At 37.1% G+C, this 18,363-nt stretch overlaps 1 protein-coding gene across 3 annotated transcripts in view; it reads right to left on the reverse strand.

The window, feature by feature from the left end:
* Positions 1 to 18,363, reverse strand: part of LOC139980831 (uncharacterized) — a 49,639-nt gene that overhangs the window by 14,834 nt on the left and 16,442 nt on the right. For 2 of the 3 annotated variants that reach the window (XM_071992783.1, XM_071992784.1), the window contains 15 exons: positions 17,934 to 18,204; positions 17,024 to 17,202; positions 15,718 to 15,846; positions 13,533 to 13,617; positions 12,486 to 12,809; positions 11,443 to 11,925; positions 11,036 to 11,262; positions 10,449 to 10,607; positions 9,973 to 10,134; positions 8,997 to 9,149; positions 8,250 to 8,310; positions 7,581 to 7,897; positions 7,067 to 7,244; positions 815 to 1,138; positions 360 to 583 (listed from right to left, as the gene is read on the reverse strand). In XM_071992783.1, coding sequence (XP_071848884.1) covers positions 360 to 583; positions 815 to 1,138; positions 7,067 to 7,244; positions 7,581 to 7,897; positions 8,250 to 8,310; positions 8,997 to 9,149; positions 9,973 to 10,134; positions 10,449 to 10,607; positions 11,036 to 11,262; positions 11,443 to 11,925; positions 12,486 to 12,809; positions 13,533 to 13,617; positions 15,718 to 15,846; positions 17,024 to 17,202; positions 17,934 to 18,204 — 3,276 coding nt within the window. Of the gene's footprint in view, positions 1 to 359; positions 584 to 814; positions 1,139 to 7,066; positions 7,245 to 7,580; positions 7,898 to 8,249; positions 8,311 to 8,996; positions 9,150 to 9,972; positions 10,135 to 10,448; positions 10,608 to 11,035; positions 11,263 to 11,442; positions 11,926 to 12,485; positions 12,810 to 13,532; positions 13,618 to 15,717; positions 15,847 to 16,929; positions 17,203 to 17,933; positions 18,205 to 18,363 lie in introns of those variants that run through there. The other variant, XM_071992785.1, reaches the window with a different exon arrangement.

Genomic DNA, 18,363 nt, shown 5'->3' on the forward strand with positions numbered 1-18,363 from the left:
TACCATACCACGTATGAACTAAATATAACATAAATTTGAAGAGATCTTGACATTCTAAGAATTTCATGTTAAGCCCCACCCACTCATTAATATTCCTGATATGCAAACCACAAACAATTGAGCACCTCTATACATCGGATGCATCTACCTACCAATTATCTTGTGGTTGTTGAGATATCAATATCAAGCTAGTTGTCTCATACACAAAAAGCATACACACATATGCACAATTGCTGAGCCTTCAACATCTTAACCAAAATTAAAATTTTGACTGCTTCATATATCAAAACAATAGCAAATTTCAGCACAACACCACCAATGTATCTCATGGAAACCCTAATGGCAGCCAATATCCTCACCATTTCACCCTCTGGTAGGTCCAAGTAATAGCCAACATGAATAAGTGTCATGCTTTGAGAGGATGACATATCTTTAGCAGCATATAACACGATACGTTTGCCTTCAACTATTTCATCGCCGATTTCAAATTTCTCCCAGCTAAAATGTTTTAATTTGATAACACAATTTCGCTCAGTTAGTACATAAGGCGTGTCCGGCTGTGGTCTCCACAGAGGCTGGGTGCCTGAAGAATCCAGATAAAACAGAAAAGGTATTTTACATTTCTTAATAATAATAATAACTTTTAACAGGTAGCACTTATATGAGTTTTATTATGTTTTAATTAGTCAATTAAATGCAGTGACTGAACACTGTAAGAGACTGTGTTCTATCATAACTATGCAAAACTTCTTATTAAAAAAACCTAGTATAGGTGAAATATATTAAAAAGCAATATACGTGCATTTACATTTACCTTCTTCATGATGGCTGCTATATATTTTTGCTTTCCATTCACACCCTTTCTTGAGAACCAAGCAGTGAGGCAATGTCAGTTTTGCTAGTTTCAGTAGCTTTAGGTTACTAGGCAGTAGCTCAACCACAACTGATGAATTACTAGTGAATGATAGATCAAAATCATTCTTGAAATTATATGGAATAATTCTCATCTGGATTAACTGATCCTTCTCCAGCGCACCAGGAGGTATTTCTAAGCTGACACCGGTATCTGGAAGCTCCAGCAATCCTCCATCCTTGTTGACCCAAAGCTCCATTTGCAGTGGATTGGAAGGTAAAATGTCTGCAATATGAATGATCAGACAAGTTCAGGGACATTCAGCAGGAGTATTTTATTTTTATTTGTTATTTTTTGTTTGCAGTTAAGAGTGGTCTCCTAAATGGTAAATTCTTATTTGCTAGTATTTGCAGTAAATGTGTACACAGGCATTGATTCATTATGTTGAAAAACTTTAAGGAAAACTAATATCTCTTATTTGCTTATTTGTCAAAAGCTATTGTATTCTCCATTTCTACAATGCTAATTATATATATATATATATATATATATATATATATATGTTGATACTAGATGAGACTAGTGGAACACTAGTAGTTGTAACTCGGAGTTTCACGCGTTATAGCGATCTTCAGACAGAGTTGTCTGAAGATCGCTATAACGCGTGAAACTCCGAGTTACAACCACTAGTGTTCCACTAGTCTCATCTAGTATCAACATATATTCCGCTCTGTCCAATGGACATAGAGCACTCTGCGCCAAGATAGACGCCAACCTACTCTATATATATACATATATATATACATATATATTTAAATATTACACCCCTATATATTTATTAAACTTTGCTCTTTCTGTATTTATCAGTTTCCAAATTTCTCTTGTTGTCAATAATAAATAAAAGCACAGAAGTCTAAATGCTTAACTATAAAACAAAACTGATGTTTACAAAAACTCAAATTTAAATTACTAAAAGAGGATTGATATTTGTTGCTGATGTTGTTCAAAGTAAGATTGTTACCAGTATAACATGTGATTCTTTACATGATGCTACCAAAAATGAAAATTTAATATCCATCACTACTGTGACAAAACCTTGGTATTTGGAAAATAACTATGAAATGGCAAAGTTGACATGAAAATATAGCCAGGCTCTCCCAATTTCTTATGAGTGACTATCTGAGTAAGCAAACCACATCATGCATGTAAGGAAGCTTACAGACAATGATGTGGATAATTGATTTCTTTACAGCAAACTGTTGCTGGTGGTTTATCCTTTCTCATTTTCCATCGATGGTTGATCCACTGTATCCTTGATACCATGCGGTCTGACACCATTATTTTCGGATGTTTTCGTTAAGCCTGACCTTAACACTAGTTACTGCTTGCTGAGCATAGTAGTTCATACTAGCTATCACTGTGAATCTTACTGCAAAGACTGGTAAGCTTGCAGTTATGACATGATGTCATTCAAGTTCTACTAACAATGGTTTCATAATCCTTTCCATAGTATAATTTGACTTTCCCAATGTATTAAAGTTTGTTGTCACAATATTGCAAGAAGTATCAATCACAGATGGAACTGTGCATATGCTTATGTACATATCTCTATGAATTTGGGGAAATTACGGTGAATATGATACCAACTGCTAAAAAGTACCTCAGTAAGATGAGAATAAATATAGACCCAGCTCCTCAAACATGATTGTCAAAAGTAAATTCTCAGAAGTAAGCCTAGAGGACGAATGATACTCTTTAAGTTCTTAATACTAGGAGAACACAAATAGGATTTCATAGGAAAATGGCCAACCGTTGAACCGTCTGAAGTGAAAGGAAATAGTACTTTATGGAAAGAAGTGAATGGCACAGAATGGATAGGAGTCTACATTTAACTCAATTCAGACACGAAATGGTTTTTATTACTCTCTTGGAGAACAACCGCTCAACTGCTTTTGAACTTTAGTTTGCTCGTTGATTCATTGTAGTCATCATTAACTATACAGCACTAACTTGTTCCAATCATAGTTCCCTGTTCTTCATGAACTTACTCTGAGAAACAACATCCAATTACAAACCATATTTGAGTTCATGTTTTAAGGAGTTTAGGTGAGTTGAGTAATTAATAGCATTGCATAGACATATAGTTGTCACATACCAGCATCAATGATACATATTTTATTAATTTGAGTGAATATAACCCCACAGTTAGATAAGACGATAGCTTGCAGTTTGTATGCTTTTGTCATCCTACACCACCACAAAATTTTATGAGGAAAATACCACTTATAACTAAATTGTATAAGCTATGATTGAAAGAATCTGTCTACAAGGTCTACTTCTTGTAAATACATACATGTACATACATGACGTCACCATGACAAAAAAGGAATCAAGAATAGAGCTAATCTGAATGTTAAAGACGGACATATGTCAGACCATGATCTGAAATAAATGACATTAATAAAATAATAAAAAAAATATATAATGCATCTCACTATCCATTCTCCAGTTGTTACGTTTACAATATGAATTAAGTTTGCTCCAATGATCCATTCAACTGAAATGAGTATTTTTCAAGACAATAAGAGTCTCAGCCACTCTCACATGGAATATCTATTCGAATTCAGTTTAGTACTTCTTCTCACATTACTCTGTTTTGAGGATAAAAGTCACAGTACAAAGTTCCAGGTCACATTCGCACTACTTCATGAGCTTTGGTTCCAGTTGTCTACGGTCGATCACAACAGTAGGTGCAGAATCACTCCTTCCGACCTGGGAATTGGTGCTCCCTTGTCCAGATTCCTTGGGTTAGTGGTTTTTAGACAGTGTAGCGGCAACGGCCTCATTCGTGGTCTGCACAATTGGACCACGTCAACTTTATGGCCATTAGTTCCAATGCCCGTAGTCACAGCAAGGTTGGTGATTCTTGTTGGAACAGTATTTGATCTTTCACCCTTTTCATGGCCGCAACCCTTATTTCAGTGGGACGGCAGTGTAGAACAGTCCCTAGAAACTGGATTGTCTGTGTCGATGACAGCTGTGATATTTTTCTTGTTGATTACCCAGCCCAGTTCCTAAAACACCTGTACCTGTTTTGTGTACGTTTTTTCTTGCGTCCACCTCTGACTCTCCAACTATTAGCCAGTTGTAAAGGTACACAAAGAGAGTCATCCCTCTCTTTCTCAGGAAGAAGACCACTGATCCCGTCACTCTCTTGACTACTCAGAGTGATGTGGACAGGCTTAACGGTAATGTTCTGAATTCAAAATCTCTCCTGTCTTAGTGGAAGGCCAGCTACTGTCAGTGATCCTCGTGCATCGGTAGGTGTAGGTAAGCCTTTTAGTCTATGCTCGCCTCCCACATTCCCCAAGTGTTAGGTTTTCCATGCAGAAATGTTTTGGCCTCACAAATCTTTTGTTGAGGGGTTTCTGATTAAGGATGGGATACCAAGAACGGTCCTTTGTTTGGTTAGGAGGATTGCGTGCCTTTCCAGCAAGGCTTGAATCACCCCCTCTAGAGCTATTCTCTCGACGGGATATATGTGTGTTGGCACTGCCCTTCCTCTATCCCCGAAAGTAAGACTAGAGGTAAACTATCTTCGGTGTCCCTTGGATACTGTCCTCAACACCCACTTGTCCAAGCCTATCATTTCCCATTGCTCGGATAAGTATGCTAATCTGCCCCCCCCCCTCCCTGTGGTGTTGCTGATGTAGGGTAGGTGGGCACCCATAGGGCCGAACTGGGAACAACGGTCTCGTGGAGGAGCGGTCACTGTCCCATCTTGTCGGGTTTGTGCTTCCTCTGCTCAAACATCTAGATCCTGCCCATAGTCAAGATGGGCAGCCAGATCTTCCTCTGCCACCCCCCCCCACCCCCGTCCACAGAGGCATCCCACTGCCTCCTCTGGCCGGTCTAGTCACTCTTAGTCGGTATGGTCGAGGCATGTATATCTCCAATGTTCTAAACTTCGACCTGGCCAGGGTTTCTCTCCGCAAAATTCCTCCTGGAGTTTTTGTGAGAAGCTCCCCTCAAAAAAGTTTTCCCAGGAAATGGGAAAGTAAACAGTTTCCCCCTTGCTTCAACTGATAGCCACTGGATTAGGGGTACTATATTTTGCTCCTGGTACTCATGAACCTGACGAACTGGTTGTATACCAGTCTAACTAGGAGCCCTAAAAGTAGCAGAAGCGAGCATGAGCGCAGAAGTTCATTCCCAACCGGGTCACCATGTCCCCCATAATTTATCTGTGCTGGCTCTATGTAGATCTGGGAGGAAGATGAGCCTTGCTCTGTTATGAGCTTCTTTTTCGCCTTTTTGGGGATGGCTGGGTATCTGAACAGTGGTTTCCATGTCTCCTCTGGAACTCTGATAGCCCTATCTGCCTTTGTTGGGAAGGCAGTTCATTTTCTTTTCCTGATAGCTTTGAACATGTTATAGCAATAGGCGTCTACCGGCATTGTCGTCTTTCGTGTGGCTTCACTCTCCTGTCGCCGTTAGCTTGGAAATTCAGGCTGGTTTTTTAACTTACTCTTGTAGCTCTTCAAATCCCATGGGCTTAAAAAAAATCTTCTCAGCACTGGCCGTCAGTCCGGAAGGCACTGCACTTCCCCAAGTAGAGGTCTCCTCTTTCTTTACGTTCATGAGGACGCAGTCGCCCCCCAGTCGTGTCAAATTCTAGGAATCGTCTACTTCGTCCTCCAATCCCAATAGTTGAACCGAGGCTCTGCAATCAAGGATATCCTCCCCTGCCTCAATCCCCTCAGGTTCTGGGTCAGGTGCCATGTTCGGACTGGCCATAGCCGCTCCTGACTGGCTTTTGTTCCCTGCCCCCTTTTCGGTCTTTTCCTGCTGCCTGTCCAGGAGTGGTTTGAGGAGACCTATTAGCTGCGCTAACCAAACTGGCTCTCCTCAACACCAGTCAAAGGCCAACTGCGAGGACAGCATCGTCTTGCCAGAGCCTAGCTGTCCTACTAGAATGAGTTGAGTCTTTGCTTTTAGTCTTCAATCAGTAAAGATATCTAGGTTGTGTAGCTTACATGTTTGGTCAACTTCTAGATATTTTCGAACCAGAAGTTGTTAAGACTAATCTGCTGGCTATAAAGAGATCGCTTGATCTCCATTTGCAAGATTTCTTCTAAGGGACAGTAGTCATGGCTTCAAACCAACTCTTCATCTTCTGTTGTACGCAATTAATGAATAAGTTCTCTTTGTTATTAAAGCAAGAAATACCGGAACACAGTCTAATTACTACTAAAGGAGGTGAAATGTTCTACAATTCATGATATAAATCTAACAAGGTGCTAGGTAAATTAGTAATTTGATATTTACAGTTGGGTAATCTGGTTACGCTGTAGCTTGGATAACATCTTTCATCATCTTCCAATGTAAAGGAAGCTCACTCCCAACACAAAATAAGGTACTGACATGCTTAGTCAGTTTAACAATTACAAGTTATACATACAAGCAATAATAACAAAAAGTGTCATACACCAAGAATGAAAATAATAGGAACACCAGCAATCACTATATTTCATTCACACCATGATACACTGTTAACTCCGTAATTCATTTTCAAAAAAAAGGACTAGCATACCCTTTGAACAGCAAAAGTTCAGTCACTTGTTTGCTAAATTAGGACGTTGAAGTTTAAAAGATTTAGAGTGTAGTTTCAACATTTTAAAATGTATTTTCTTTATAAAGAGACAAACAGGACACAATGATAGCTGTCATACATGGAAAGAATTGATAAAGTCTTTATTTATTTGTAATTTGATGCAATAAGGACTCCTCCATAATTACGAGCATTGTTTAGTTGTGAAGTTATTTGAGTACACCTTATGAAAATAACCTCTTTGACATAAAACTGCTTTTATTTTCTACTTAAAATAATAAAGACTCAAAATATATTTGAATTTTTGACAGGAATATTAGCAAATAAAAGAATTTGACCTGATTAATGGAAAATGATAAAGAAGAGAATACTCCATTGACACTGCAGCAACAAGACTTATGTTTATTAACAGTGTCTGGATCACATTCCTATTTTGTGAGTATTTTTCAAAAACAAATATATAAAAATACTTTTTCTTCCATGAACACAGCAACAGCAAGACCATGAAATTTGGTCTTAGAATGTCATAGAAGATTGAGGTTAATTAATTCAGGGCATAAATAGGAATACCCGTGTAGCTGCTGCATTAATGGGTACTTTACCATGCTCTTCCTTAGCAAGCAGCAATATGCGTCTTCCCAAGTCCAGTTTTCCATGAGACAATTTCAAGGCTCTTTGGACATCCAGTCTCTTGTATCCCTCCTCTATCAAAATTTTGAAACATACTGACAACTTTGGTTCCCTTTTTGAAATGACTTTCTGTTTCTCTGCAATGTTTACCTGTAAAAATGTTGAGATATTACAAACTGTTCATAAAATTCATCTTTTTTATGATACTTTCATGAAGATCGAAAACTAGTTACTGCATTTGATTGGCTACAGTGAAAATTCTATAGACTTCCTGTACACTGGATTTCTACACACTTGAATAAGCAAAACAAGTTACAATTTGTAAAAGGAAGACATTTCAAACAGACTTGCATGACAGCAAAAAGAACACTTTATAAATCAGAAAGTACTGTACTTTGTAATGCAAACTGACTTTTGCTTCAAGCTTCAAGTGTTCAGTCTTAACAAGTTTTTGTTAAGTCTTAACAAGTTTTCCAAAGAACAAACCATTTTCATATCATCTTTCTCTTCTTTGTTTTCCTTTCCATTCTTCTCCTGTAATGTACCAATGTACTCCAGCACCAGTCTTGCCACCTCATCAAAGTCAGTAGCTTTCAATCCTTCATACATTCCAATCATTCTGTCTGGCATGATGAGCTCTCTGTCATCCAATATTTTCATCAGCATCTTTCCAGATTCTGCTGCTGTCTGAATTGTTTCATTTTCTGCTAGCGTGAGCTCAAAATACCCGCCTAGCTTTAGACAATGTTGTTTATCTAATAGCTTTGCAATGTCTCCTCTCAATTTTTCATATTTGTGTAAGTCTGAAAGTGAGGACAACAACATCTACTTTACATTCGAAAAATTACATCCATGTACAGATTAGAGTGTCTGAATCACATGCTATTTGTGTGCCAGTTTGGCACAATGAGTAATACTCAGGTGTGTCTACCTCTACAACCAAAAGTTATTAGCTATTCACCTCTACTCAGACACTCACCTGAGTCCATGTGTGCTTACTCTTTCATCGCCACTAATACACACTTACCTGGTGCATACATGTCTAAGATAAACAGCATTCCTTTATTATCTTTATTTTATTTATATGCAGGCCAGGGTGGACTTTCAAAACTAGCTAAGTTCACTCATCTGTTCGACTACCACTTCAAAACTTACCTTGGTGCAAGTCTCTAAAAAGAATTTCCTGGCTTTCTGGAGATAAGAGAATGTCCTTCACCTGAAGGAAAAAACCAAAACATTATATGAATAATTAAAATTTTAAATGAAGTCATGTCTAACATAAAATCGTGCAGATTATCTATCCCAACCCTGTGAATGATTAGGTTAAAAGACATGGAACAACATATAACAAATGTCTGAAATCCAAAGGAAAGGAATGTTGATGAAAACATACCTATAATTTATGGATTATATAATTGATACCTAAGATACCCACAAAACAAAGTTTCCAATAACTGATGACCTGTGCATAATAGAATAATACATACCTTTTCAGCATTTCACTGCATTTTGAGTTACTCATTCAAGCAACACCAAAGAGTCAGAAAAATTTGGAAAACTGGATCAAAGTAAGAAACTTAGGTACACCAGGCTCGCTGGAATGACTGGAAAAACCATAATACTGGAATACAGACTAATACAATTCAACTACATTCAATTGTCATCCTCCATAAATATTACAAAGAAAAGGATCCATGCGAAAACATGCCAACAAATAACTATAATTCAGTCACAGCGCTGACATTATTCAATCAGCCTGCAAACAACTGCAAGACCTTCAACAGACAGGACATGAATAAACAAAGAAATGATCAGAAGAGAGAAGATGCCGCTTAATGTCATGTATTGAAGAGACATATGAGAACACAAACAGCTGGATCACAATCAGCAGACATAACTCACCTTTGATTGGAGGATAAGGGCTGTCTGGTTTTCTTCATGTTGTGATACTTTCAACTTCACATCAACCATGTCATTGTCTCCGTCGTTGTTTCTTTTAAGTCTGAACTGATGAGAGACTCTACTGGTAGCACACAGGTGATCAATGTCTACATGCTAATGGAAAAAGATATTGAAGATCAATATACTGAGGAAGAGAATGCTTGTTAAGTATTCAAAGAAACTGTGCCGCATATAAGACATAAGATTTAAGGAAATGCTGGTTAGGAACCAAGACATGTGGCCGTATACAAATCCTTAGATTTCATGGGCAGCTGGTGAAGATTTTACTTTCTATTGTAATAAAGAAATCAATAACAACATTTTGGGTTAATTTTGTCCCATGGGGTAGGAACCCTACAGAAACATAGTCGAGCCATGGATATTCGAGCCAATATATATTGTGATAGGAGATGAATACAGGCTTATATCAATCCTTCTGTTTTGATGAGTGTTCAGAAAATTAACTAGGCAGGCATGTGATTGCCTCTATCATTCCTGCTCACAGGACAGCCACCAAATCAACATCCCACTCCAGCAAGTGAGAGTTTGCCAGAGCACCTGAACACTACCTCAAAATACAAAGAGAGCTGAATTAATGAAACATCCCAATTAATCATCACCAACATGCAGACATGGCGAGAGCAGCTTTTTGTGAAACCATTTGAAAGAACATAAAACCAAACTTCATTTCCTAAGTCATGAACCGAAAATAACAACACTCACAAGATTATGCTCAACAACACTGCCCACTAGATGTTTTGCATAGATTTTAGTCCCTGTTGGGGTTTTTAACCATAAATTAGTACTTGTAAGGCCAACATGCTAACCACTACAGCATTTAAGTCCACTTTAGGTTACCAATCCTTAACTAGTCAACAAGTCAACTTACATATAATGTAGAAGATAAACTTTAATAGTATTGGTGATTAATACAAACCTTTGTTGATTCTTCCTTCGTCAGATGGTAACTCTCACCGGGCGAAGACATCATCAGATCGATGTAAGAAGCATAATCTCTGCCGTCATTTAATGTCCGAGTAACTTGAAATGTTGTATAGTTTCCTAGAGTCAGTTTGGACTGGTGGTCCTCTAACAGTAACTTAAACATAAGAACATGGACAAATACATAAAAAACAGTCAATTATGCAATTTGTTTTGCCTTCACTCTTCTTCATCAATACTTCTATAGTAAGTAACATCAGCATTTGTGTCCTTAATTTAATTAATGTTGCTTACTTCTATGAGATTCTCTAAGTCCATGTTGCAAATTTAATGAAATGTTTGTTTTTTAACAAAGACATAGCTCAGGGTGTTAATATCAAGACTGATCTTCTCCGGGTCTAGCTTCCAATCAAAAGATTTCTCTTCGGTCCAAGTTATTTCACCTATTATAAGTTAGGTTATAAAAAAAACCTTTGATTCTTCCTTCGTCAGATGGTAACTCTCACCGGGCGAAGACATCATCAGATCGTTGTAAGAAGCATAATCTCTGCCGTCATTTAATGTCCGGGTAACTTGAAATGTTGTATAGTTTCCTAGACTTAGTTTGGACTGGTGGTCCTCTAACAGTAACTAAAACATAAGAACATGGACAAGTACATAAAAAACAGTCAATTATGCAATTTGTTTTGCCTTCACTCTTCTTCATCAATACTTCTATAGTAAGTAACATCAGCATTTGTGCTTAATTTAATTAATGTTGCTCACTTCTATCAGATTCTCTAAGTCCTTGTTGCCGTCATTTAATGTAATGTTTGTTTTTCAAATTTAACAAAGTTCTCTATTTGAGTGCTACGAGGAATCAATAAAAATGTCACGCAATTGCACCCTTACCCAATCACTTCATAAGTTGCCAGTAAAAACACGATAAAATTAATTATACAAATCATGAGAGAAAGCAATATTCCCAGTATCCGACTTACTGTATACATCACAGTACAAAGCAGAATTGACCTCACACTACTGCAGATATCACCATGGTACCATGAGATTATCCTCACCTTGTAGTCTTCATCACTGTCCTTACAGAAACAAACAGTGATAAAGACATCATCTTTGGCATCAAGTATCCCATCGATAAATGGAACAATACGGAATATATGCTTCTGTTCTGTTTCTTGTCTGACTAAATTAACAAAGACATAGCTCAGGATGTCAATATTAAGACTGATCTTCTCTGGGTACAGCTTCCAATCAATAGATTTCTCTTCGGTCCAAGTTATTTCACCTATTATAAGTAATGTTATAAAAACATATAGTACTTGGTAATATTAAATACAGTAAATATCAATAGCTTATTAAGTAAGATATATTTAACAGTACTGATTCCCAACATTTAATTTTTTGTACATCTTCTGGTATATTCATTAAAATGCTTTTAAAAGTGTTTATTGGTAACCATCTTTACCTTCTTGTGAATGTTCTTTATCTTTCAGACCAGTGAAGATAATAACATCATGTCGATCTGGCTTAGGGATAACAGCCGAGTGAGGAATAGTCAGCTGGGCTGGCTTGTTGAGGGTGAGTCCTTCTGGCTCAAGTTTTAGTAGGGGTGTCATTCTGCCCCTACGAGCACTTCTAGGGAGATGTATGTCATGATCATAGATCACTTTAACAGCAATTACATTATCAAAGGATAAAGCGTCTTCAGGTATAGTCAGATGTACCCCCATGATGCTAATAGTTCCACCTTCACACTTTATCACGTGTTCAATGTATGAATGATGGTGCCTTATTTCAATTATTTTGGAATCTTTTCTTTGATTAGGTAGTTCTTCTTTCTTTGTTCTCTCCAGCAAAGTCTCCTTACTATGGTCATGATATTCCTCTCTTTCATCAGAACCTTGTGATGGAGTTGATTTTTCATCAGGGACAAAACTGACATTTTCAACTGAAATAGAATAATGGAAAAACAAAACCTAACTGGTAACTAAAGCTTCGACAAAATGGGGAATAATTGCCATACTGAGCCACATTAATGTTAATTTCAACATCAATAAAATAGCCTTGCAATTGATTTATGAAAGAGGTATTTTTGAAGAATCATAATACAAAATGTAATAGGTAAGTAACACAAGCTTTATGTTGTTAGGGAATTTAACGAGTGACAGCAGACGGGAATATCAAAGAAACTAGCATCGTTCTCTGAGAGTGACCAGATGGCTCATATGGATCCTTCAAATATTGGATAATCCTTGGTAAATACATTTTTGAGCATTTTTGTATTTTCAATCTTTTTACTATAATGAAATGAACCAAATGGCAACAAATCATTGGTCAAAAGATCCTCTCGTAATTACTTTCAGCACACATACACCGTGATTATTTAAATCAACACATTGCCTGAAAGCTAAATATTAAGCACTGATTCACAAAAACTTCTAAAGTTTTTACTGTACTGTAATATGTTTGTTTTATGTATTCCATTTGCATCATTTTATCCATTCTTACCAGGCCAGGCAAGCAGTTCTGGTGCTTGGTTGTCTTCAAACTGAAAGGGGTCAACTTTGGATTGATATGGAGCTAAAAGGTTTTCATTTGTTTGGTTTAGCTGAATATAAACCAAACCCTTTTGTAGGTTAGTGACATCGTACATGTTGATGATGTTTCGTGTCTTCATGAAGTTAATCAGAGTCATTCCTGGTGTCTTTTTTAGAGAAACCCGGCGTAGCATATCAGTTTCTGCCGGTGGTAGACCAAACAGAGTTGCTAACTTCAGAGTGCTGTCTAGAGTAAGATTATTGGCAACATTGACCACTAATCTGCCGTAATCAGCTGAAATGTAAATAAAAGTAAGAACAAATATAGTTAAAGAACAAAATCAGCCGATCTGATCATTAAATAGTGGATTCCTATTAATCATTTGTTTATTAGACCTAATAGTTTAATTGCTATAAATATGTTCAGTTATAGAACAGATGCATAGATGTGTTAGTTTGTTGGTATTAGATGGTGATCACATGGCTACCAAAGGAGTAGTGTAACATTTGAAGTTTTAGAGCAGTTTGATGATTAAAGCCAGGTGAAATTTGATAGTAAGATAGGAGTAATGTAGATCTTTTGTTTTGTTTCCATGATCTCAGGTAAGGAAGAAGATCCACCAAGACCAGGAAAAGATAAACAAGGAATATGAACCTTGTACAATCATATCAAGTCTGCATTTGACATTTAATGTCACAATTAATGTAACCCCGGACTATCCTTTAAAAAGACTTACTTTATTTCCATGACACCCTTTGATTTATTTATACCTGTGTACAGCTCACTTTCAATATCTCAATAAGATTGACAGTTTGACAATGCATCTACACTCAATTAAATCAGCTCAATGACCCCCCTCTTGGCCCCTCCCCTGCCCCCTCTTTCTACACCCCCCTGACAGCTTTGAAGATCTGCACGTAGGACTATTTAAGGACAAACATACTGATATAAGGAACCACTGTACTGCGTTGGTATTTACATTCAGCAGCAGTAATTATCTTTTCATTGTGATCCTACCTGCCAAAATTGATTGCTGTGATACGTCTGGAGTTTCATGTTCTTCAAGAAGGGTTTCTTCCTCCGCAACAAATGCATATGAAGCCTGAATATAAAAAACATAGGATAGATATCTTATTTGGTGTACTGAAACTTCAATCAAGAGGGAAACACCTCCCAGCAATCTCTGCCTTTAAATACATTACATATGCAGCACAAGAGTAGTTTGCAAGCAAGCCCTGGCTGAAGTTCATGTTGCATGTACCTAAGCCAACCTTTGACCTCCACCTGAAACAGCAAGGGGGTTCTCCTACATATTAGAAAGTCAAATCAGCATAAGTTTTTACATCTTCATTAATAACTGACCTTTTGAAATTTTGTAAGGTTTGACTTCTGCAAACCTTAAATGAACTTTCTCCTATACCAATTGTACAGCAATTTTACTAAATCATTTGGGTAATATACGATACATATAATCTTTTTGCAGGTGAAGTTCTCAAGATAAAGTACATTCTTTATTCTGAAACTTGGAAGTTTGCTGACCCGAAATGACTTTTGGTCTCCAAAATAATAGGGTTCCTGTACTCACCATAAGAAAGACACATGCCAACTACGAGTTGTGATCTTAGTAAATCATGTTTATATACGGATTTACAGCGTTTGACCTTTAATGAGCCCAAATGACCTTTGACCTCCACACAAAACACAAGGTTTTTTCACTAATTTTGTGTATATGTGTATGTATTATGTGTATAATAACTACATAGGTTACTGATCCGAAGAAAGTGTGTTTACAAGCTAAGACGTCACACACACTCGCCAACCTGATTGCATAGTTTACTTGCCTACGTATGGTATTAAACTTCCAAGTAACCAAAAAGAACCTTAGTTTCCGTTCTATCACCTGCCAAGTTACACCAATTATGTCTTCAGCTGATATAACCAAATGAAGGTGAATGTACTCATACTCACTTCACATTACTTGTAATCCAATGTAGCAGGAATTTTGAACATTTTCTTAACTCATTACATTATTTCTGTATAGCTCAAAATATTGTTGTCACCTTGTAATTACCCTCATTAGTTTATAAATTCAACACAATAATGATCTAGTCACAATACTTTCCTAACTTAATAAAGACACACTTCTTTTGTTGCTGATGGTATATTGGCTACAGATACACACTGTTCTTTATTTATAATTCATTTATTATACTTAATCATACTTAAGCACCTTTCACACTTTCCCGGCTCGCACCGGGTCTTGCTTGCATATGGACGTATCCGGCAGGATCTGTGAGCCAATTTGGCATGATCCATAGCTATCCATGTTAACCCGTACTGAACATGTTCTAAAAATTTCAATTCGAACCACTCATAAAAAAAAAAACTGTAGAGCACCCATAGACATACGTAGCTTCCCTAGTAAGCCGTGATCACTCAATCAGTGACGGATCTACTACGGGTTCATACGTATTAAAACGAATAGCGCCAAGTATTGGTATGCCTTTGTATGAACGATGGCTGGATACAACTTGCTATTGGTTGTAACGTGTTGTGACTGGTTGGTTAAGATTGGTATGGGTCACTACGGGTCACCCAACGATTTGGTCAAGTGGTGACGCTTGCCTAACTATTCGATAATTCTGCATTTCTCCAATTATCAGAAAACACCTTCACGTCACTAAAGGTCATCATGCCACCAAAGAAGAGAGATATGAAGAGCCAAGAGCCCAGCATTAGCAGCTGCAGAGTCATAGACTGGATCCAACTTTCAATCTAGGCCTGGATCCAGATCTGCATTTTCTTCTGTCAATGTTTCCAGAGGTACAATGTGTGGAATGAATGACTGCATCAGGCAGAAGCTCCTTTTATGTTACCTAACCAAGCCGTAAGAAACAGTAGGGGATACTTAACAGCCCGTAGAAAGTCATAGTGGAGCCCCATCAACCTGTAAGAGAGCCCTAGTAAGCCGTAACTATCCATACGTTATCCGTACCTATACGGAGTAGACCTAGGAATCCATAAAAATTCTTATCAACCTGTAACAATGTCGTATAAACCCGTACTGGACCTGTATCGACCCGTTCTGAATATGCATCACTGCCTTTTTACGTCATTGAAGCTGCTGGATAGCCTTGCGACAGAAATTGTTCCAAAATGTTACAGGAACTGGAAAGTGTGAAAGGGGCTTTACAAATTCTACCTGTTTCAAAGCTTCCCTGGGTAGCTTCAACACCTCTTGTAAGGCCATAGATTCCTTAGCATGTTCCAGTTGGGACTTCACAAGTTCATCTTTTGTAGCTCTCAGACTTGATTTGGCATATTCCAGCTCCTGTCATGTAAACAACACAATAAATGAGACAAGAAGGATGCATCTCCCAGTGGTTACTCGCCACATATTTAAATTTATACTACTGTTGAAGAAGCCCATGTCTGAAGGGAACATATTCTCCAAGTTGACAAATTCCTTCACATTTGTTTGGGCATGCTGAACAGATAATCTTTTGACCTTTACTTGAGGGTGTGGCTATGGCAAAATTACTACCTGGCTCAGAGACATCACAAGTTTACAATAAACTAGTGCAGAAAACTGGGACCTAACCTTCAAAAGGAACGGCCAGGAATGGTTGAACTACTGTTCTGGAATAGGAATGTAGGCCTATCACATTGAAGGAAAGACATTCAATATTACATATAATATCATATCAATTAGTCTGATTAATTTTATGTTTTGATGGTCAATGAGTCCCACAATATGTTTTAATGTACTTTATATTGTGCCATAGCACATGCAGAATTCATCTGTTTACTTTTGCTAGAAACTTAAACTAACTCTTGTAACTAAAACAATTTCAACAATGCGGTGTAACTTCAGTTCCGAAGGGAACTTCCAAATCAACAAAGCATTACACCATGCACTACAAACACGCTCAAAGATCTGTTCTTAAGATAAACGGATTAAATGTATTGAACTGTAAGAAAGGGAATGGCATGTATGCTAGGTGTAGCACTAAAAGAATAAATACAATAAGGATATTGTACTTGTAACGTAAAAGTTTCACGCCTAGAAGGATCTTTGTCAATTTCCACTTCTTTGTGTTTTAACTTACATGTTTTAATTGACCTCGCTTCACCTCAAATGACTTTAGACGTCTTTTCATATGTGTAGATTTAATGTACATGAACTTAATACCATGCTTGTATTATATTCTTGAGACAAAGAGCTGTTAATATGTTCATCATTGGACTTCTACTGTTGGATATCATTCACTTTCCCTAATTTCTGAAAATACATGTCGTATTTGCAAGTGGTAACTTAAAAATTCACTTTACACCACTAGATCAATCAGAAGGGTAGACTTGTTCAAAGTGACTAAATTTCTCATGAACCAAGTCATGCTATGTGAAGTCTAACCTCTTTCTGCTGAATTAATTCTTCCTTCTCAACCTTCAATGTCATCAGTTTGTTTTCAGTAGTATTCAATTCATGTCTGAAGTGTTTTTTTTACCATATCTGTTATCATTAGTCTTCTATTCAGCTCTGTTCTTATCTCCTGTGATGTCTTTAGTCTTCCACGCAGCTGTTGTTTCTCATCTTCTGATTCAGTAAGTTTGTGAGAGAGTTCCTGCTTTTTGTCTTCTAATGCCTTTAGTTGATCCTTGAGTACTTTTTTGGTCAACTTTGAAACTGAAACAAACATATAAGATACAAACATGGTTAAAGATTGTCTTCCACCCAAGAGATTAAGTTATGTATTGTATATAAACACAATTCAATGTATGTTAATAATTCATACGGTAAATACTTCCAGGAAAATATTTTGACAAATTTAGTGCTCAAATTTTGCTTCAACTTTATCATGTTATTTGAGGTGACCAGACACATCTTTCACTTTCCTTTGTGCTCATGTTGGCCCTGCAGCTGAGCAATTGAGCAAAATCAATGCCTTAAAATGATCCTCCAATATATGAAGGATACTAAAGTCCATACTTTTTAAAGGAAAGCAAATTACAAACTTTCACCAATCTTGTCTGAACATATCCCAAATCAAATTTGTGAGTGTTTCCCATAAGTTACAGACTTACGCAAAGATTTCACTGTAATACAAGACCTTGGCGTTAAATGAAACATGTACTGTTGAATAATTACATTTCTGAACATCCAAATTGGATTCTCTTCCTGGTATTGAAGTACTTTACCGGCCATGGCGGTTATTAAATCTCTTTTTTTATAACATTATTTGTATCAAAGGATATTGATGCAGGGTCCTTCTTCGATCAACCATGGATTAATTAAGTTAAGTTAATACAATAGTATATTACCTCAAATCGCATCTATTCCTTGTGTGGGCAATGCGTTTGCATGTTTTTGCGATTCGAAACATATGTAACTGGTTTAGCTCTCTGATAAAAACATACCTTGAGCTTGTTGGTAGACAGTCAATACTGCCACCAATTTACTTAGTCCTTTTTCAGAGCATGCTGTAATTAAATGGCTGATGTAATCAACAGAAACCTTCCCTGCCTCTCTGAGATGGTGGATAGCAGTAGAAAAGGGTGCAACACTCTTAATAATGGCCTCTGATTCCTTAGCTGGAACTTCAAAGTAGTCAAGTAGCTTCCGACAGTCATCTTTCTCAATCAATGACTCTGAGTGGATCAGGAGGTTATCAAATGTAAAGATGTCACTCTATAACAAAAAGACAACAAAAAGAAAATCAAATTAATATACTAGTTGTAGCAGACCATAACACAACATAGATGTAGTAATTTGAGGCACTGAGGCAGCAACATATTCAAAGCGATGGATTTATTTTAATATGATGACGTGGAATATGTAACTTTGGTT

The sequence above is a fragment of the Apostichopus japonicus genome, chromosome 15, assembly GCF_037975245.1.
Source record: "Apostichopus japonicus isolate 1M-3 chromosome 15, ASM3797524v1, whole genome shotgun sequence".
Classification (NCBI taxonomy): domain Eukaryota; kingdom Metazoa; phylum Echinodermata; class Holothuroidea; order Aspidochirotida; family Stichopodidae; genus Apostichopus; species Apostichopus japonicus.